This window comes from Sturnus vulgaris, chromosome 1, assembly GCF_052056855.1.
Source record: "Sturnus vulgaris isolate bStuVul1 chromosome 1, bStuVul1.hap1, whole genome shotgun sequence".
NCBI lineage: Eukaryota > Metazoa > Chordata > Aves > Passeriformes > Sturnidae > Sturnus > Sturnus vulgaris.
This window is the reverse complement of record NC_142243.1, coordinates 43,742,242-43,764,562: the sequence shown is the minus strand read 5'-3', so window position 1 is coordinate 43,764,562 and position 22,321 is coordinate 43,742,242. Positions and strand designations below refer to the sequence as shown.

The 22,321-nt window shown below is 38.2% G+C and overlaps 1 protein-coding gene across 1 annotated transcript in view; it reads right to left on the bottom strand.

Annotated features, from left to right (window-relative positions):
- The window catches only part of COL6A6 (collagen type VI alpha 6 chain), a 65,525-nt gene that overhangs the window by 4,073 nt on the left and 39,131 nt on the right, over nucleotides 1–22,321 (bottom strand). Inside the window, exons 14-27 of the mRNA XM_088160693.1 lie at nucleotides 21,337–21,390; nucleotides 20,377–20,412; nucleotides 15,925–15,987; nucleotides 15,160–15,222; nucleotides 14,422–14,484; nucleotides 12,759–12,821; nucleotides 12,267–12,317; nucleotides 10,717–10,752; nucleotides 10,527–10,589; nucleotides 10,196–10,258; nucleotides 6,994–7,030; nucleotides 5,824–6,311; nucleotides 3,839–3,929; nucleotides 167–838 (exon numbers count right to left, since the gene is read on the bottom strand). Coding sequence (XP_088016819.1) covers nucleotides 167–838; nucleotides 3,839–3,929; nucleotides 5,824–6,311; nucleotides 6,994–7,030; nucleotides 10,196–10,258; nucleotides 10,527–10,589; nucleotides 10,717–10,752; nucleotides 12,267–12,317; nucleotides 12,759–12,821; nucleotides 14,422–14,484; nucleotides 15,160–15,222; nucleotides 15,925–15,987; nucleotides 20,377–20,412; nucleotides 21,337–21,390 — 1,843 coding nt within the window. The remainder of the gene's footprint in view (nucleotides 1–166; nucleotides 839–3,838; nucleotides 3,930–5,823; nucleotides 6,312–6,993; nucleotides 7,031–10,195; nucleotides 10,259–10,526; nucleotides 10,590–10,716; nucleotides 10,753–12,266; nucleotides 12,318–12,758; nucleotides 12,822–14,421; nucleotides 14,485–15,159; nucleotides 15,223–15,924; nucleotides 15,988–20,376; nucleotides 20,413–21,336; nucleotides 21,391–22,321) is intronic.

Genomic DNA, 22,321 nt, shown 5'->3' with positions numbered 1-22,321 from the left:
TGTTCTGTCATTACAGGCACTTTTATTGATGTCCTGCATCTGAAAGATTAGCAGCAAAGTTATGACCAGGACTGAATGATAGCACATATATACTGATTACGCTTTTCTACACAGCATTTTGTTTTTCTTTCCATAACTGAAACAAATGCAGCTGTGTGATACTTACGTTGTAGAAGATTTAGGAATGCCCGGCTAAACCTCTGAGCATACTCCATCTCCGGTGTGGAAATCCTGCCCAGTGTCAGTGAGTGCTGGTCTGTGGGGGAGCTGGAAAGCTCCATCAGCTCATTGTCACTCACATCGCTGCCAAGTGCCAGAGTGAACAAGGTGAATCCTTGGCACTTGGCTCCGAGTGAAATCTCTCTCAGCCTTTCTCTGTCCCACGTGCTTGTTTTGCTTCCGAGTATTGTAAATATGACCCTGTGTTTTCTTTGTCTGGGAGCTTTAAAGAATACATTTTCGACTGTCCACTGTAGAGCAGAAGCAATGGCTGATGGCCCTTCCAGCTGGTGAACAGACTCTTGGATGTGTTTCTTCATCAAATCTTTATTGCTGTATGTGACTAGGTCAAACTCCAAGGCCACAGGTGTCTGGTTTCTGTCAGGCAGGAAGCCCCTGGGAGCCTGCTGCACCAGTGCCACTCTGATGCCTCCATATGATTCATTTGGCTGTGAGGAAATGACAAACTGATCCAACATGTTGGTCACAAAGTCTTTGGCTCTCTGGAACTCTTCACTACTAATGCTGCGAGAGCTCTCCATGATGTAAGTTATATCCATATCCATCTGAACCAGGGGAGAAGAAGGCACTTCACAGTTGGTTCTTGGATTGCATTTATCTAGAGGGGAAGAGCCAATAGGCAGTGAACTATTTATTAATACAACAAAAGCGATGATTTATAAAAAATTCACATAGTCCTGTAGATCTGTATTAGGTTTGCATGGCCAGGTTTTGGTAGCAGGGAGCACTACAGGGGTGGCTTTTGTAAAAAGCTGATGGAAGCTTCCTCCATGTCCAGCAGAGCCAATGTCAGATGGCTCCAAGAGAGACATGCCACTGGCCAAGCCATTTACAAATGGAGGACATGCCTCTGTGATAACATATTTAAGAAGAAGAAGAAAAAAAAAGTTATTGTGCATATTTAGCTGTGATCAGAGAAAAGCAGAGTGAAAATATGTGAGAGAAACAGCTATGCAGACACTAAGGTTAGTGGAGAAGGAGGGGAGGAGGTGCTCCAAGTACTGGAGCAGAGATACCCCTGTGGCCTGTGGTGAAGACCATGGTGAGGCAGCTGTGTCCCTGCAGCCCTTAGAGATCCATGGGGATGCAGTGATCTACTTGCAGCTTGTGGATGAGCCCAGTGCTAGAGCAGGTGGACACCTGAGAGGAGGCTGTGAACCTGTGGGAGGCCCATGCTGGAGTAGGCTCCTGGCAGGGATCTACAGACCCATGGGGAGAGGAGCCCATGCTGGAGCAGGTTTTCTGGTAAGACTTGTGACCCTGTGAATGAAGGACCATACCCCATGGAAGAGTGACCCATGATGCAGCATTTTGGAGAGGACTGTTGCCCATGGGATGAACTCACATTGCACCAGTTTGCAGAGAACTGTTACTTGTGGGATGGACTCCCACTGGAGAAGTTCACGAAGAGCTATCTCCCATGGGAGGGACCCCATGCTCTCCCTGAGCAGTGGGAGAAACAATGATGTGATGAAATGACCATAACCTCCATTCCCCACCTCTGTGTGCCACTGGTAGGAAGCTAGAGCTGAGAAGGAGAGAGTGGTGGGGTGAAGGTGGTTTTAAGGTCTAATTCTACTTTTTGTCATCCTGCTCTGATTTGGTTAGTAATAAATTCAATTAATATTTCTAATTCGAGTTTGTTTTGCCCATGGCAGTATTTGATGAGTGATCTTTCTCTGTCCTTATCTCAACTCATCAATCCTTCATTGTATTTTCTATCCCCGGTCTAACAGTGCAGGGGAGTGATAGAGAGGCTTTGATGGGTGTCTAGCATCCAGACAGGATCAACCAACTACAAAATATTTTAAAATTTTTCCTAAACGTTGATCTAAAAAAACCCCACAAACAACAAAAAACAAAAGAAAACAACCCCCCCCAAAAAAACAAACAAAAACCCCCCCAAAACAAAAACCAAAAAACCCAACAAACAAACAAAAAACAAAAAGAAAAACGCAATCAATTTGGGAGCTGTGGCAGGATGTCTACTTCCCCCTCCTCTCTACCACAGATAGTTGGTACATAAAGATAACCTAGGGGATGAAAGGCTCAGCAAGGGGTTATCTCTGGCACCAAAAAAGCTCAGGCCTCAGCTAAGAATCAACATATTAGTCTGGAGAGCAGATGTGGGAAGAGACAAAGGAAATATTCTTAACTGAGAGACACTGTTTTACAAACTATAAAAGACACACAAGTTATCACAGAGGCAGAAGCCTTCTACACATACACCTGAAAGTATGGGAGACTTCTCCCTGGAGCCTGAATGCAGGTTCTGTGTTTACTTCTCTGGGGATTGAAGGAAAGGATTTCGATGTGTGTGTCCCACCAACAATTGGATTGTAAGATACATTGAGTCCTAAGTCATATTATTTCTTCACTAGCTCTAACATTAATAGGTACCTTTAACCTCGCACTGTATATATCTACTAGTAGTTTCTTTTTGTCCTTATTCCTGTGTAGTATTAGTTTAAGTCTTATGTCTGTTAGTTTTCTGTCTATTAAATATATAATTCATTCTATAATAGACCAAGTCAGCCATTATTAAAGAACTCATGAATGAGAGTGGGTTTTGGGGTGCTGGCCAATAAAGCTACTGCCTGTTGCCAGAGGCCTGGGCAAAAGGCATGGATTTTTCTAAACCCCTACTTCCATTTGTAACAGGAGCTTGAAATGTTTTTGTTCTAGTAAGGAACAACAGATGCGTCTTGCTGAAGAAGATTTTGAGATACCATGGGAAATTATTCATGCATGAGAGCAGAAAAGCATTCATAAGGTAAAATTTCATAGGTAACAGTCCCCTGGAGAAATTTTCTTCTGTTGAAATCTAAACATTGTAAAGGACACAGAATCAAACTCTATTTTTTGATCTCAGATCATTGTTCAACATTTTGACATATTATCATTTAGTTGCTTCTCCTCCTCTCACAGTGTAGAGCTTACAGCAAATGAGCCTGGTTTCCCAAAATCATATCGCTAATTTTGGTGCATTTCTGTTAAAAAGGAAATGCTAAACACAATAACTCATTTCACATGACTGAGACAGAAATTAATTAAACAGCTTTTGTGATTTTGAGATTCTAATTCTTAACATCCACTGAAGAGGAAGTTAAAATTGTAACTCCTCAGCAGTGGTATTCTGTAACCACAAAATGATCTGTCACAGAGGGCAAGAAGGCCCAGTAGCAGAAGGGTTCAACTAGCTGGAATGTTAGACACAGGAAAAGGAGTAAAGTTTCCACTGTAAAGGAGTGAAGTTTCTGGTGGAGATGATAAGAAAGAGGCACAGCACTGTCTTGTAGCCATCCTGGAATGGGAACACACAGACATCCCTGTGGGCCACAGAGCTGGGCTGAGCTGCTCCGTGCAACCACTCATACAGTTCTTAACACATCTCTGCTAACTCCTTCTAGTACCATTTATGGCAGTAGGATTCTGACCAGTGCATTTTTCATTAATATTTTTTTTTATATTTAAGCAGATGTGTTTAAAGGGTACCATAAAAATTCCCCACCACCACATTGCAAAAAGAAAGCCATAAGAATTTGTTATTGAAATGGTAAATAGACCAATACAACAGACAATTTGTAAAATGTCTTACCAAAGCAAAGTGTACAATATGTGATGGCCTCCAAATTTTCATCTTGTTGTGTTTCCCAAACAAATACTTGAAATCTTCTTGTGTCATCAATCTGTGTTTTAAAGCAGATACAAAAGCAACATTAAGAAGACAGGCAAAATATATAAAGACATTCTCTTTTCTATTTTTTTTTCTGCAAGGAAAGGAGTATCACTTTTTTCTTTTCTTAATAGAGTGATATTTTTCTACAGAGAAAAGGGTAGGATATCTCAGCTTTTTCTGGGTCAAAGAGCGAAGATAATTTCTTGGAGGGAAAATTCTAACATTAGAAAGTTTTAGCATGAGAGCAACCTATGTGTTTCCTGAGATCATCTGAAGAAAGACTATCTTTCACATTGGAAGATTTGACCACAGAAATGCTTGAGGGACTCTGAAGATACTCCAACATTCTACAATTTCACTGACCATCACCCAACCCCATCCAGATGTGATCCAATAGAAGAGCATTTCCTTGTGGACTAGGATAAATAAAAACGGCTCTAAAATATCCCAGTATTACAGGAAATGAACATATATTAATAAGCTATAATGGTAAGCAAAGAAATAATTACTTCTTTGCATTAAACTTTGGCTTTGTGGGTTATACACCACACAATTAATTTTTGATTAACATCTGTAAAGCATGTTACAGATAGAACTCTTCAAAGGAATTAGACTGGCAATGACTGTGTGTGGTCTCTAAACTGAAGCTCCTAAAGCAAAGCCAGTAAGTATCTGTTGCTACAGACTTGAAGGATCATAAAGATTACACCATCTTTCAACTGCAAGGGCAGAAGTTCATCTGAAAGGGAAAGGGCATTTGTATTTACTTGTAGGTGGTGGTGAGGCTGGTTGCCTTGCCATCACTGTAAACTTGAAGGAGTGCTGGGCAGTGAATTTTTTGCGTTTCCCCCTGACAAGCAGTTTTTTTAAACTTTTCTACTCTGAAGACTGATTTATGCAAAGTCATCAGATGTCATCATATGCAGTCACAGTTGTAATCTGCTTATACTAAGTAAAGAATATACTGATTCTTGCTCCTGCTCATCCTGTGGAACAACCCAGGCAATAAAACATAAGTTTCCTTCTCATATGTCAGCAGAAATTTTTTATTCTGCTACATTATCATTCAGCCAGAAAAATACATTAATCAAATAATAAATATGAGGCTGCATGAGAATAAATATAGTAAAAATAATAAAGGATTGACTTAGATGTTGCTAGATCAGAACTCAGACTCCAAGTTTTGCACTTTTTATCATGTACAAGTAAACATATTTCCTTTTAAAAGGACAATTTTGAGGAAACAGCAAAGGAAAGAATTTTATTTTGAAAAACTTAAAACTGAGCACAGATGATATTAAAACAAATTGAAAAGACAGGGAACATGCATTCTATATAATGAAACCTTAAATAAATATAGAATTGCTTTCCTTTTGTACCTTATAAAATGGACTGTTTATTTTTGTTTACTATCTTTTTAGATGAAGTCATATTTTAAACCAAAATTTCATAATTATCTCATGCACAAATGGCAATAAAGATTTCAAAAGGGGCTTTGCTAATCTAATTTTCTTTTGGAAAAAACTGATGTGCTTGAAGGCTTCTACTAATTTTTCTAGAAACTAGGACCAGAGTCTCTTATTTAAATAGGTATTATATGTCACAACTTCAGAAGTATAATGGCATAGGTAAATAAGTAAAATTGCATATTATGCAAATTCTCTGCTTTGCCCTAAAAGCACAAATAATTAATAATTCATGTTCAGAAAAAGGTCAGGTGGTGATCACTATGGTCAAGTGAATCACAGCTACTTTGTTAAAATAGTACCCTTTAATGTACCCTTTCTAATAAGGGATTGGACAGTTCCTGTAAAATTTAGGCTTGAGAACAGGATTCACTCAAATCCTAGCAGATACTCATCAAGTGTGTGTCTGACTCAGTTTTTAATATGCTGTCTACTTACAGAGAAGGCACGTCTGACATTTGGCACTTCACTGAAGGCAATAACCACTGGAGTGATATCCAAGGCACTCAACTCAAGCACAGCTGTGCTGATGGCAACATCATCCTGTGATGGACCATTGGCAAAAAACAGGGCAACTTTTCTTGTGAGGATACCCTGACGAACACGTTTGAAGACATTTCTTGCAACAAATCTCATGGCCGCCCCAATATTTCGTTTTCCACTGGATCTCTCTAGTGGAATTCTCTGGACTGCTTGTAGCAGCAAGTTGGTTTTTTGGAATTCAGAGAATCGAATGAGGTAGTGCATGTTGGTATTGAAAGAAACAATAGAGACACGAGCGCCTGTTGGGCAATTGCTTTCACTGATCTTAATGGTCTTCAGCAATAACATAACAATGTTCCTCATTCTTTCAAATGCAGCTGGTGTAACGTCATCAGACATATCCAAGGCAAAAACCACTTCAGTTGGATAAGCTGGACATGTGTCTGTATATTGAAGCAGAAAAGTTATGTGAGAACCTTTCCACAACTCAAACATTGCTAGTTTCTTCTTTCAAGTCTATCAAAGAATGGAAGTACAGAGATCAAATGGGCTTACCTGATGAGCACGCTGGAAGGAAGAGAGGGAGAGCAATTAAATTATTTTGGACTCATATGCATGAAAATAATGACATATTCACTCTCAGTGAAGAGCCTAGCTCAAAGTTCAGACAGCTGACAGAGTCTGTCAGTGCAAGACCACATTTTCCTTTTACAATCAAATACTCAAAACAGTGCAATCTTACTGGATAAGAATTTAAAAAATTGTCCTGGATTCTGCTGAGCACACATATCTGAGAATGAACATACCTAATCTGGGGGACAGCTGGCATACAAATACTGTCTCTTCTCAGAGAACGCCCCAAAGTGTGTTGGCACAATGCCAAAGATTCATTTAATCTTTAATGAGGAAGAGATATTTGTTATCATTTTGTAATAAATAGGAAAAAAAGGCAAAAAGCATAAGTCTGTTTCATACACCTGCTGAAACCCCCTCACAATTAACAACTACCAGTCAAACTGAACACAGATACAAACTACCAGTTTATAGGGTTTCCAGTGAAGGCTATTCCATTTATGAAGAGTTACTAGGTGAAATCAGAGGTAAAAGAAGATGTTCCCCACTTACGGCAGTTTTTTCGGGTAAAATTCACAAGTTCACATGGCTGCAGGTTCAAAATAAAAAAAAGGAATTAATGGCAAATCCCAGATCACTCCAGACTGGGAATCTTACTGTTGGTTTGAGCTGAAGGTTGTATCCCAGCTCCTAAAATAACTTTCATTACAGTAATTCCAGAATCACACAGTCCAGCTCCTTTTTATAACAGATAGTACAGGGACTCTCCTCCCTTGCTGCAGAAACTAGGCACATTGTTTTAGACATGCTCTGTTGACATTTAATGATGTTCTGAAGCATTAATACAGTCATTCCATTCTTTATGAATGAGTGCTATCCATTCTTTATTCTGTGTAATAAACTGATCTAAGATGTCACTAGTCAATGGCACATCCATAAACAATGGGCATTCCGATAGTGACTCACATAGGAAAAGAGAGGTCCATGAAAGAGGAGAGGATGCCCTCTGGACACAGAACACACCTGCAATAGTACTGCCTGCAGGCAGTCATCCATGCAAGGATTAGTGAAGCCTTTACTCAGAAGTGTTAATTTTACATGGAGTAAAATCTGAAGAAATCCTTCACTTCCATTCCCAGTGAAAATAACTGTTGCTGAAGAAATGCCTTCCTTTACAAGAGTGGAAAAAGTAACCCTAACATGAGCTGGTATGTAAACTGATATGAGTGAAGAAACAGATAAATGAATATTAATTGTCAACAGTTTGTAAAAGTTTGGACATGGTGCTAATCCACATGCATAAATGTTTCTCATTCCTTATTTGCTTGCAGAATGGAAGAACCCACTGCACACTCTAACAAGCACATGGAAAAGATACTATTTTATAACAGCTAATTGTGCTCATTGCTGTCAGTGATTATCAATAGAAATAAAACCAGATAATTCCATGCAGTACAGTTAGCTGTAAGGTGATTACTTACTTCCATTAAAATGGTGCCCACTGGCCCCTTGGCACCCTGAAACAAATTAAACACAGGTCCAAAAAATCAGACCCTGATAATGTATTTCCATGTATTACTCTGTAGCCCAAAGAAAATGCAGGCAAACGGTGTTTCCCAGCAATAATTTTTGAATTTGTGAGGAGACAGAAGTTCACAGAATAGATTTTTATGGACCTGCTCAGAGTTTCAGGCTACTTGTCAGATTTATTTCTCAGTCCATTTTCCTTAATGGTTTTTAAATGTTCAATACTTGTTCCCTTGAGGAACAGTATAATTCAGAATTGGACTCCTGTAAAAACAGCAGTTTCTGTGCTATTGTTCTGTTATTTGCACTTCACATACTTTCCAACATCTGGTGTGTGACAAGCTGTCCCTCTCTTGCACAGTACAATCCCCACAATTCTACCTTGAAAGATCCTGCAGACCATACACACATCATGACACCTTTGCCTACTCTTCAACTTTCTCCTTGGGAGCTGTGGAAAAATGACAGCACTCCAAGCATATTTTTTCTCAAAATAAAAGTATTGTTTAATCTTCATAACAGGAATAAAATACAGGGAAAATAACTAATTTTCACGGGAACTTTAGTATTCACCATGTGTGCATTTCAGATGCGTAAGAAGACTACTGAAAAATTTCCCTTACTCACAGAGAGCTGCAGTGAGATACACCAGAAAAATTTGAACTCCACATCCTACTTCTTTTCCTCACTCTCTGTCTACCATAACAATACAGTTTACCAAAATTATATACTTCCTTATGTCTCCAAAATACAGCCCTGTTATTTTAGTTCTTTCCCCTTTCAATTAAGCTTCCATTTCTCCATCTGCCTGAGCTACCTTCCTCACCTCCTCTGCTGTCTTGCTGCTAGCACCATTACTGCCATTCCATGCTTTTTCTTCTTATGTTTCCCAGAAGGTCCATGTTCTTCTTTGGACTGTTCAGCAAGAGTTAATTGTGAATCGCTTGGGTCCTAAAGAATGCTACTTGCAGCAGCTCAGTGGTGGCGACTGAGCAGTGCAGACTTGACACATACAGACAATCAAATCACCAAGGATGGGTAAAACAAGCCTGGTTTGGCTGGCCCTGCCTACTACCTGTACTTCTTCCTTTATTCCTGTCTATTCTACTTCTTACAGGGTTCCCACTTCTTCATTTCACTGATGCACTGCTACAGCAATAATCCCACCAAGCCCACACATCCCAAACTCTACTCTCACTTGAAGAGGAGATCTTGAACTTGAAATATCTCTGAATACTTCTTGGACCATGGAATGGCAAGGCCTACAGCTCTGGTTCATCAACTCACAAGATCTATCTGCAAATTTCATGAGTGGCCAAGCAGCAGAGAGGGCAATGTACTCCAGCTGGCACTCTTAACCATTCTTGTGCCCAGCATCATAGAATAAATTGGACAGGTACATTCATTAACCAACACAGTGTAACGAGAAGGAGAAAAAATGTTTTCTAACATTTTTATGTTAGATGTTGCACACATCCTCTGGGCCGTGTCATACAGGTAAAGATAATGTTACCAATAATGTTCCACATTTAAACTGAAAGAGTAAGCTTAAGAAAGTTTAACAAGAAAATCATTAACAGTAGGGATTGTTTCTGGTCACTATGGAGCTGATTTTCAGAATTGTCTCAGGATAAAGATAGACACATACAGGGATTTTCCTAACTACCTTAAGGGTTAGTCCTAAATCCTATTGATATCCACAATCCTTTCACTTGCTTAGCTAGATAATAAAACATTTTGTTGTATAAAATGCAGAGCACAGACACTGGAAAAGTACATCAAGACATCTACTTGTATTATGGATTAACAGGTTATAGTCAATGTAAGCTCTAAATAAGTGCCTGTAACTGCAAGTTTGATTTTACATGGCTTTTCTTTTTAAATTAAAAAAAATGCATTGGCTTTCAGCAGATCTATTCAGTTCTATATTTTAATATTCTCTGTTCTTTTAATTAGATATGCATGCAGCCTAAAGACAATACCAAATATAGCGGAAGACATTCTGGCCAGCATTGTATTGTTACAGTTCCATTTCCAGCAGCAGCTGCTCCTGTGCACACACATCACACACATAGGCAAGACATAATCCTGTGCAGCTGCCAGACTGATTAAGCATAGTTTACCATGTGAAACACTATTAGATATTCCACTAATCTAACAGTAATTTTAAGAGCAATGTAAGGGAGATTTTTTTTAAATAAAATTTTTATTTAAAGAAAAAAATTACCATAGGTCCTGATGGCCCTTGGTCACCTGGATCTCCCAAGGAACCTGGTGTGCCAGAATTACCCTAAAAATAGAAATACAAGTTTTATTCTTTATAATTGCATGCAAATTTCATCAAGAAAAAAAACAAAATACTGTAATGATACTTTGAGCTGGATCCTTACCAACTAACACTTCTGAAGATTTATACCTGCACTTTCTTAAGATTTCTTGCCCAAATTATGGCTATAAAAGATGTGAGTGGTAACCTATTTTAAACTTTTGATAAGAAACACTTTGGGTGTAAGGGTTTTACTTTTAGAACTCTCACAGAGCAGATTTATCATTCTTACTCTTCTACCCCTAATTCCTTTGGGTCCTTCAGCTCCTGGAATGCCCTGATCTCCTTCTTCTCCCTGAAAATAAATGAAACCCAGAATTTATTGGAAAGGAGAAGACAGACAGAAACACAGGTAACCTCTTCCAAATAAGAATAATGCAAAACAAGAAAAAAACAAAGCAAACATGCCCATCTATTCATACCTCTGGACCAGGATATCCTGTGAATCCAGATTCTCCCTATGAAAAGAAAGGACAAAGACTTCATAAGAATCTAGAACTGTAATCTGCTTAGTGTTTGATGTATTTAAACCAAAACAATTCCAAAATTATTCTCAGCTTTACAACTCATCTGAGCAATAATGGCTACTACTCTGGTCTCAAATGACACCATTTTAGATTAATACCTTGCTCATCTAAAGGAAGAGCATTTTAAGAATTTCCACCAGTTTCTAAATTTTCAAGAACATTCCACTTCTCAAGTAAGTATTTTATCAAAACTTATCCATGCCTCCTAATAACATGCAGAGGAATTCCCATGTAGTATGTGAATTCAGATTCAGAACTCAGTGTTTGAGTGTAGTTTAAAATTGTATACCACCCAAACTAAACAATATTTTCTTGGCTTACTAGAAGTCAATTAATCAACTGCTTTCAATTACTTCAGTTTCTAGTGTATTCTTTGTTCACTCATAAGAAATACAAGAACTCTCACAAAATCCAATCAGAAGTGAAGTGTATCTTCCCTGAACAACAGAATTCACATCACTCATATATATGTCCTTGTCCTTTTCCATATAACATATGAGTAACCTATGAAACCCTGCCATCAAAAAAATTGGTTAGAGCTAAGAAGGTAAGAAAAAGATTGGAAAAGAAGTATCAAGAGCCATTTTACCAAAAAGCCATTTAAGAAAAAGGAGTTCATCTATTTGGAGAGGCTCTTAGAAAGCCTTTAATATATTTTCTGCATCACTCTGGTTCTCCCACAGAAAGGGAGAGTGAAACAGATGGGGCTACCAGTGAGATTCACTGGATCCTTTCTGTTTCACAAGCAGCAAGAAAGGACTGGTGTTGCAAAACTGCACAAACTCTTTGAAAGGAGAACTGCAGCTGTTTCCAACATCCTGACCACTTTGCTCATGGACTGATCCACTGGTGCCATGATTTTGACCTCATACTTTCTGTATACTTTTTATTTTAGCTGAATTATTGTACAATTTTAGAGAAGAAGTAATTTCATTACTTTTTTTTTCAGCACTGTGTAGGGTATGATAAGAATTTCTTAGCAATCCAGAGGTTAATCCTCAGATCTTACTGCTGACTGTAGGAGCACAAGGAAAAACATTTCACATGAAAATAGTGAAGATGTTTGGAGAGTATCACCCCCACCTTGGTAGTTAAGGAATCCCTCCTCTGAAACAAGAAAAATTAAAAGAGCCCACAGTGACTGTCTCACCAATACTTGCCAATAACAATGTTCAGTCAGGCAGGCTGAAGTGGCAAGAAAGCACTGTGTACTGGAAGTACAATCCTCCACATACATATACACACATCAGGGAAAGAGTAAGAGTGAGTGGTCCTCAAAAGAATATCCTATGGAAGAACATCTCACAAGGATTGTGGTAATCCTGAGCCTCTCACTGAAAATGTACTTTGCTTGTCTTACATTTCTTTTTAATCAAATATGGATGGTCATGTTTGATAACACAGTATAATGGAGACTGAGACACTCTCGGACTTGAAGCACATACCTTTGCTCCTTTGCTTCCTTCAGGACCATAGGCATCTCTGCCATCCGTGCCCTGTGTAGGTTAAATAAACTATGACTTAGCTTTTAACAGAAGATTAGGTTTATACCCAATTTCATTTTGGCATAAAGACGTCCCATTACAATGAAGTGCCCAAGCTGTTAAGACTGATGAATTTGGACAAGCTATCAAAATACAATCTAAAAACACTAGCAAACGATGGCAAAAACTGTAGAGGGAAAACAAGGATAGAGGTCACATTTCCTTTCCACTGTGTGCCCAACCTTTATTATACTTTCTCTCTTCTAGAGAATTTGAGGGGAAAGATATTCTCTCTAGCCCACAAGAAATCTGGTGTCCATAAGGAAACTGAGAACCAAAGGTGAAATAATTTTAATTGTATCAAATACAGAAAATAGAAGGGAATGGAAATTACTCATTCAGATGGATAGGTACTAAAATATAGGGGTCCAGAATTCGGGCAGAAAGACTCACAGGAATGCCTCTCTGTCCAGGTAGTCCAGCTAAGCCCTTTTCTCCAGGGTCACCAGGTTCCCCCTGTTATAATTGAAACACAAAACCATTAGTTTGCCTCATTCAGGAGAATTCTTCTTTCTGAAAGGCAAACCTGTCTGCTAAACTGAAGTCTGACTATACATTTTATAGACTACTTGATGCTGGGCAAAAGCATTCCATTACAGATCATGTTTCATGGACTGTTCCTGGTGGTAGAACTGGAAAGGACTTAGCAAATCAGAATACGCTGAGCACTCATGCAGCTAAACCCCAAAGGTGTTGTTCAATAAAACTCCCACTGTAATAAAGAATTACAAGTGAAAAAAGAAGGTGGGGTTTGGAAAAAATTATATTAATGGTAGCAGAACATATTCTGGAATTTTACCAGCCTGAAGCACCTATTGATAGCAAATTATATTTCTCATGCAGGCTGTCTGCTCTGTGCTCTTAGCCATCTTGCAGTGTTTCTTTTCTTTAGTTCCATTTTTGTTTTCACTTTCTAACTGAATATTCTTCTTAAAAATCCCCCTAATATTAAACAGCACAAAATCAGACTGCCCAAATGGAACATATGATGGAAATTCCCATATATTTTCCCAATCTTTGTCACAGTTTTAATACATGTTTTCACACAGTGACTTTTTTCATGACAGCACTTTGACCTTCTGATACCTCTCTGTCACTAAAGGTTACAACCGTTCAAAGACACAGAAAGGCTTAGCTGGGTGGTATTATTTGTCATTTTTAGATTCAAAGATGCAACAGCACCTAAATTAAGTTATTTTTATTAAATAAAATCTCGCATATCAACACACATAAATGAAAGGGAAGTAAGGATAAAATTTATTATAAATAAGAGAACTCTAATGTGAACAACCTTTTAGCATAAGCCTTTCTGTTTGACTTCATGTTTATTCAGTTCTTCTCAGCATGTGCATTCCTCCAAAATAGACATCATAACAGTCAAGGTTCCTTGGACTGGTTTGGCATCTTTAGAAAAACAAGGTTAAAATCAGCAGCTGTGCTTCTTTGAACTGAGAAGGTCACATTGGACGTTAGGAAAAAGTTTTTCACCTAGGGGTGAAGTCACCTGATCCAGTGTTGGTCACTGGAACAGGCTCCCCAGAAAAGTGGACACAGCAGAAAGCCTGTCAGACTTCAAGCAGCATCTGATTGATACTCATTTTGGTTTAGTTTTAGGTAGTGCTGAAAGAAGCAGAGAGTTGGATTTGATGATCCTCGTGGATCCCTTTCAAGATGAGACATTCTATGATTCACTGGTGAGTATTTTCAATGTACTGGACAGACTCTAGGAATCATAAAACAAACTCAAGTGTCAGCATTGCCTTATTTCTGCACCATTTTGTGAGAAAAGGTCCTATTCAGAACCATCATCACAAGAGCAATTACAACAGTGGTCATGGCAACACTAAAAACTTCTTATAGCATAGTTCTGATACACGTAAGATTACCCTAAGCACATAACTTGTCTTGCCATACAAGCCAAAAATATCTTTAAAACGTAACATTCTGCACGTGTTTCACAGCATGGAGCTAGCTGTTAGTCCATGCTTCTTTGGTCAGAGTCTTGAATGAATGACACCGTCAGATTGCTGCAATTAGATACTTCGAAAATCTTTACCTTTGGTCCTCTTGCACCTAGCTTTCCAACAGAGCCAGGTGAACCAGGCATCCCCAGACTACCCTGTAATAAGAAGTATCAGTTAAAAGGTGCACAGTGAAAAAATCAAGGGCTCACTGCACTCAAGGATTCATTGCCACTTGAAATTACTACAGAATCAGTAAAAATATTTGGCTTTTGAGGACCACAAGTAAGAGTTACTGGTCAAGCTATCATTCTACTTATTTCCCGCCATCTGTACAACTGCCATAGAATTCTCAAAATGTTATCAAGTATCACACAAATGTTATTTTCTATCTACATAGATATCTAGTGAATACTTGCATATGTGCGCAAAAATATTAATGTACACATATAATTGGTTATCTAAGCATGAGCACTGATTACTTCACTGAAACAGGTGACCAAGGCTGACAGCATAGGACATTCCAGTCCTGCGTTACAATGGTGTAAATCTAGAGCAAGAATCCCCAAAATCAACAGCATCAGAAAAGTGAGAAGTTCAGCAGTTAATGCTCAATAGTTACAATCTCATCACACCCTAGCACTTGTTATTCATGCACCTAAATTTATTTTCAAGGTTGCTATTTTATCACACAAGACTGCAAATCAGTTTTCTGAAGTATTACACCAAAAAGCCCTCGATTTCTTCTTTTTAAAGCTTTTTTAAATAAGAACAACATCAACATTCAGAATGAAAAGCCCTAATGGGTTCTGCTGGAATTATTTAACACTAACCAGAGGGCCTGGCACGCCTTGTGCTCCTGGAGGTCCTCTGATCCCTTGTGGTCCTCTTGGGCCCTGATGTAAAGAAACCATTTAAACAAAAAGTCAGTTCAATGTTGACGGCTTTTCAATGACAACCATGTTGCTGCAATGACCAGAATCCCAGCGCCTGTTTCACAAGCCTTATCTTACAGGTGAACCTTCTGTCTGTTCTGTTATACGGATTTGCCTGTGTGAAGCACCTGACATGGTCACTGCCTGCCAGCCTGATTCGGAGGCCACTGAGGTGTCTAAGATACCAAGAGAGCCATAAGCCACCTACTATAAACTAGGCACGCTGCCTCTGCCCTAAAATGTAAAGTTAAAACATCATTAGAGTATCTAAGTGCATCTTTAAACTCTTCAAAATTACTCCACCCAGCAATTTTTTTTAAACACAAAACTTTTCTCATTGGTTTTGTCAATGGAGTAGATTTTACATATTTATTGCTAGCAATTTATAATTAAATCATCTTGAAGATAGCAGCTTGAAAATATGTAAGTTGGAGGTGTGTTGGCTAAATTACTTATTTTTGCTACTCACGTTCCTCTTTTAATTTCACTAGAAGCTGCACCCATGTAACTTGTCACATTTAATTCCTCAGGGTTACAGAAAAGGTCTTCCAACTTCATTAGTTGAAGTTAACAAAGCTTTCCAAAACACAAACAAAACATCAAGGCTCACCATAAATAACATAAACTCAAGAACATAACAGAAACAGAAGTTCTATTAGTTACCCGTGGGCCTGGAAGACCAGTTTCTCCTGAGTGACCTGTTTCTCCCAGATCTCCTTGCTCACCCTGCCAGAACAAAACCCAAGAATATAACAACAAGCACAGACAAATTAGTATCTCTTATTTGTACATCAAAATATATTAATTTTGTATCTGTACAGAGTATCAGTTGATAGAATGCTTTTCAATGCACTCAAACAGTTTTCAAACAGCTTCAAATTCCTGTTAAAGAAAACTCAAATAAAAAGAAGATTAGATTTTCTTTGGTTTTCTTGGGGGTGTGATGAATCTAAAAGCTGCTGCAGAAGAGGTCAGTTTTATTCTGCTGAATACTTTTTACACCATGTCTCAGCAATACTTGTGCATTACCCTTTTCCACTTCTAAGACCAGAAGTCATAAAGCCAGGCTGCAAGGGAAGATCCTCTTTCCCCTTTTCCATATGTAATGGCTCTGAGGGAGAATAATGACTTCACAATCACACTAGAATTAGACCCCTTTTTACTCCCCATCTTTCACTCTGGTTATTCAGTGAGGCAAATGAAATCTTGATGATAGGATGATAGGAATCTTGATGATCTTGATGATAGGAAAAAAAGTTTCCAGCTCCCAACTCCATAAACCTATCTGAGGGTGGGTCAGTTTAGCTGATGTCCATAAGAAATACTCACTGTCTTCTGGATTGAGTAAAATGATAACAATTAGCATCAAGATATTACAGGCCTTGCAGACCCTCTTTCATTGGAGAAATCATAAATATACGTCTGAAAATTCTTGGGAAACAGATGGTTCTGGAAAGATTCTTCTGAAGGAAAATTAATTTAAAAGACTGAGCTTTCATTCTGCATCATATGAATGAAACAAAAGATAACAGGAAAAAAAAAGCCAAAAGCAAAAAATAATGTTAATTTATAGCCAGAGTAAGAACACTGTAAAATGGAACATCAGTAAGTTTATGATATTGCCAGATGTAAAAAAAACAAGTAGAAATGTATTTCCACAAAAAATGGATACATTTCTTAGGTGCAATCTACTAAAATCCAAAACCAATTTAAAGTTTTCAGTTACTTAAATTTACTTTTAACCAAAGTCCAGAAAAGTGGTTGTCCTTTTTTCTCCCCTGCCTTTTCCTCTCTCTCTTGCCTTCCTTTAAGTTAATCTCCTTTCCCACTTTACTATTTTGCTTTATTTCCAGCTCACAGATTGCAGTATTGTTCTGTCTGTGATAAACATCTCTCTGATACCACACCACACCTTCTATTCCTTCTGCCCACTACCCCTGTTAAGAATGACTAGCTGTGCTTCTTATGTTGTTTTAACTATTTGAAAAAATTAATCTCCTTTTATCATAGAAAGGCACAAACACTTGGAACTGCAAGTCCTGGGAGGAGCCCTTTTTAGGATATGGTGAATAGCAGTGTGTTCATGCTGACTGCAAGGGAATTTAATGACTTTGTTGATGAAGCTGTTATTTCAGTACCTTTTATTAATAGCTAAACCTAAAATAAGTCCTTATGTGTTAGGTGGGTTAATTCTGGCTCGCTGTCTCTAATTTGATTCTTCATCTCTGAGTATGTCACCACCAATATCTCTCTTATCTACCTGAGAGAGGGATTCTTCTTTACCTCATTTCAGCACAAAACCTTCTTCCTTCAGAGGGACTGGCCATATCCTACTTCCTTACAAAGCAGGATACTGTGGTCCGCAGGAGAGCCCTTGAAGACCCCACAAACATCAAGACTAAATAGATCTGCTTCCTGGCCCAGGGATACCAGGAGAGCTTCAAAGTGAAGCTCTCATAACTTCTGCTGATACAGCTATGCCCTGTGGCAGTTTTGTAATATCCTGTCACGCAAGAGATCTCAGTGGAAGGACACAACACCCAGAATCTCACCCAAGAATGGATGCCACTGTTGTACTGCAGGGTTTAGTGCTCCATATTGCTTCTCCAGGGAATGTGGAAGACAGAAGCGTGCAATTCTCTTTGCCATTCATTTTTTACACCTTTTCAGTAAAGGATATCTACATTACCTATGTTTGATCATTGATTGGTACCTACCTTTCAATGCTCACTGACCCTGACAAATGTTTTTTTATATGCTTTTAGAAGTCAAAGCTGATCATCCAGTACTTGAATGAAAACAGTTTGAAAGTTATCTGTTGCTGTGAGTTTCATGAATTTCTCTTATTCCCTGCCATTTTACAAAAGGGTGGCCTCATCAGTGGGTGAGGGGGCTTCTGTGGAGATGAAGAGGGTTGTCTCAACTAATTAATTTCAACTAATTTCAACTTTCAATTGTTCAATTAGTTGAAAAGGTTCAACTAACTCTGTACTCAGTGAATTTACTAAACAAGTTGAGCATTCTTATTTTCTAACCAGATGAGAGTCCTTGTGCTTGTTAGTACAACCAAGACATGGTACAGATCCATTTCCACTGGCTTCAGTTTTGGTCCTGTAACCACCACAGTTTAGTTGGATTATTTCTTTTTGTTGGAGAGAGAATAATGCAAACATCCATGAGATATCAGCTGCAATCCAACAGAGAAAAAAAAAAAGCACAAAGTTTCCTAATTATCTAAGAAATGAATTTCTGAGTGATCAAGCAAGGATTGGAATAATTAAGAGGCAGACTTGATGAATATTCTCCAATATTTTTAATCTAAAATATTTTTATAAACCCTATAAAGAATTTCTGAGATAGAAATAGGAAACAACTGCAAAATGCTCATATTCTTTCAAGTTATGGTGATCTTGGCAATAGCCAAAACATGGTGCTTTCTCCCTGCTGGCAGATAGTATCAAAATCTTCCAGTATATTCCTACCTGCAATGCCTCAGTGAAAATTTTGGATTCTCAAAGTGAAATCCAAATTGGGGCTTTCAGAAACCAGGTGGGGACTGGGGTTTTGGCATACGCCATGCAAGTGTATTGCAAAAACCTGGGAAGTGACCAGACTGTCGTTTAGGGAACTTGCAGGACTCTCACTTCTGATTGACATTTCCCAGTGAAATATTAATTTGAATCATTCTAAATATAAAAAATCTGTGTTACCTGGCTGCCACACAGAGGAAAAAAGTAATAAAGGTATAGCAAAACCTCTCAATAGAAGAGATAGGAAGCCCAGAAATCAGACAAATCAAACACTGTGCTGCTGAAGAAATACTAGAAATCAGGAAAATTAGAAAAATTAGAAAAATGAGACTGTCATAAAAGACAGTCTTTTTCCTTCACTGAAATTTATGTTCTATGTTGCATCACTATGGTTATCCTTGCTATTATTTATTAACATTTTACACTTGGCCTACTCAAAAAGCTGGTTGGCACTTTTATTCAGAAGCTACAACTCTATCCATTCCCCAGACTCCAATACATAGCAGGACTTCAAGATATATTCCACCCTGTTGGTATTGACAATGTTGTACACAAAATTGTAATCTTTCCTTGGGTTTATATGCACTAGATAAAAGGGGGAAATGCTGTATCATGGCATATACCATCTTCCTTACCTGTGTTACCAACTTGGCAGAGAGATTGGGTCAAATGTGAACCACTTGTGCTAAAGCAAGATTTTCTAGAATGATCATGTAACCTATACTTGAGAATACCTAGAATTTAATTTTTACTTGCTCAAACCCACCTTTGAATACAGCTGCTTTTAGATTTGCTTTGATAACTGTATTTTGAAATTCACATTCTGGGACAAACAAGTGTTTTTTTCCAAGAATATTATCTCAATCATCATTCAAGAGAATTGCAGTGATGTCTTTACTAAGTACATCTCAGGAAAGTTTTCTTTCATTGTGACTCTAGGGGCTATAAATCTAGGAAAACCAGGGCTACAACCTAACAATGAGAGAGATTTTGTCATCTCTCAATAACGTGAGAGATTTTTCTACCAGACAAGCTTCCTGGAATGATCAGTCAGCATTCAGTGGGTTTGACTTATTCTGTACATCCTATATTCTTCTGACTTGGGAAATTATTTCCAAAGTCTTGATTATGTTATATGTTTGAGCCAATTGTCAGAGCTGCAGTTAACACTGTTTATTTTGAGCAAAGCATCGTGTAGAACCTGCCCTGATTTTATCTCTGCCACATGTGTGTGTCACACATATCTGTGTGCATGAAGCAAACAACTGTCAGACTTTGCAGCCTGACTACTCACTCCTGTCATCTTTAGTGACAGTCTTTTCTCTAGCTACGTTCCCATACTTGCCCTAATAGTAAAAGTAACAGTTCTTTTATTTTGATGAAAATTCCCTTCCTATCTAAATCCTTCAAGTCAGGAGGGTCCCTACTACATGCACCTGAGATTCAAAGGCTGCCTTGGCTTGAAATAGACTTTTGATTGTTAAACACTTGTGTCTTGGCTCACAATGAAATTTTTCCCTTGAGAGGAGCAAACACTTAGGCTTGACATGTACCTGCATAGGTAGCAGCAGTGTCAGCTACTCACCTTTATACCTGGAGGGCCTCTTCGGCCTGCTGCACCCTAGGAAGGAGTGGCATGAGAGATTACATCCAGAACAAAGAGCAATATGTGAAACAGCAGTTCATCATAAAACACATTATACATACAATAAAACCAACTGTAGCTTAAAGAAAGCAGAGATTACTTCCACAGAAAGATTTAAGGTAAAAAAGAGAAACAGGTGGATTTAGGACAGAAATTCTTACACAAGTAAGCCTTTCCAAAAAGAAAACTGATTTTAGATCCTCAATGAGTGCAGAGAGAAGACATTTCAACAAAATTTTGGAAAACATCTTCCCAGTCAGCTGCCCTTTGGCTAAAATAAAGGGAACAAAAGCCCTCTTTGCCTGTGACCCAGAGGTTTGCACCACTTCCTGCTGCACACTGCTCAGGGGCTCTAGTGAATGTTACTGCTAAACCTCACATCACCGGAGGCCTTCAGGATGTTTTTGCAGCCTGACTGAGGAGTGCTCATGCCAGACTTTGGCATTAGGCACCATTCTGACAGATTAGAAGATGGCTTTCACAATTTCCAGTCTCCACTGAACTAAAATAGAGCAGCTCAGCTCCCAGTGAGCTTATCTGTATGCTTGAACAGACATAGAAAACTTGTAGTCATGGGCAGAAAGAAGAGATAGATTCATCTAAGGTGGAATTGTGAAGTATTTAAGCCTCATTGAAAAAGAAATTGAGTTTAAGGCTTGTGACTCCACATGAATCAGACCTGGAATTAAGAGGAATGCAAATTCCTGATTTTAAAGAAAAGAAAACACATTGCAGTATATATAAGCTACTAAATTTGAAGTCAAATATGTTTCTCTTTGAAAGTTTTAGAAGATTTTTCTTCCCTCTCCTTGCAGGAGTTTGAAGGATGGGATAAAAGGAAGAAGACAAAAATGGGTTTTCTTGGTGGGAACCCCACCCCATACTGATTGCTATTCTTACATCTAGGCCAGCATCACCCTGCTCTCCTTGGAGTCCTTGTGGGCCTGAGTCTCCCTGCAAAACAAAGTAATGACCAAACTCTTGAAACACTTTTTCCTTTTTCTTGTACATGCATATTCTTCTTTATACACTCCTTCTTTGTTTCTTCTTCTAAGCATTTACATTGCAATCAGTTGTGTCATACTAATATTGATTCTTGCTTTTTACAAATCATTTATACTCAAAAATTATAAACCAGACAGATCATGTCTGCTTTAGATTTCCAATTACTAACAGCCAATACTAAATCAAGGTTTCTGTGAAATCATTTTTGTTGACTTCAGCCTTTCAATTGGACTACTTAAGATGATATTTGCTACCAAAGAGTCATCAAAATCCAAGTATTCTTCAAAAAGCAACCTTCAGAGTTTTTCTACTGCTTTCAGTACACTCTACATAGACATACATGTATGCATACAATCCTGCTTGTTCAGAGAGAAACAGACTTCCAAATCAGTGGATACTTCTCACGTTTGCCATCCTCTTAAGCTTTCATTCATCGTCATTTTTATGCTACTGTCCAAATACTTCTCAGCTTTGTTTATTTTTTCCAAACAAAATGTAATTGTAATGCAAACCATGCTTTTCTGTTATGCTTCTTGCCTTGCAGTTCTGCTAAAATGCCTGTTAAAACTCAAACATCACTATATAAGCATATATCACAACTCTTATATTCTATTTACAGATCAAAATGGAGTTCACCCACCACCCTAAGGCAATAGCAGTTCCATAGCAAAATGAGTACCTCCTGTTGATACCCTGTGAATTTTTCCCAGCATGATTTTTAACAGTACCCTTACAACCCATTACTAGAAGCCTCTCAGGTTGCTGATGCAAATTTATGGTAGAATAATGTATTTATACTAAATCCATATTTTCCCTTAGCTCTCTATTATCCATTGTGTTTGTAAACATATTTTAACCTTTTTTTTTTTTTTTTTTTTTT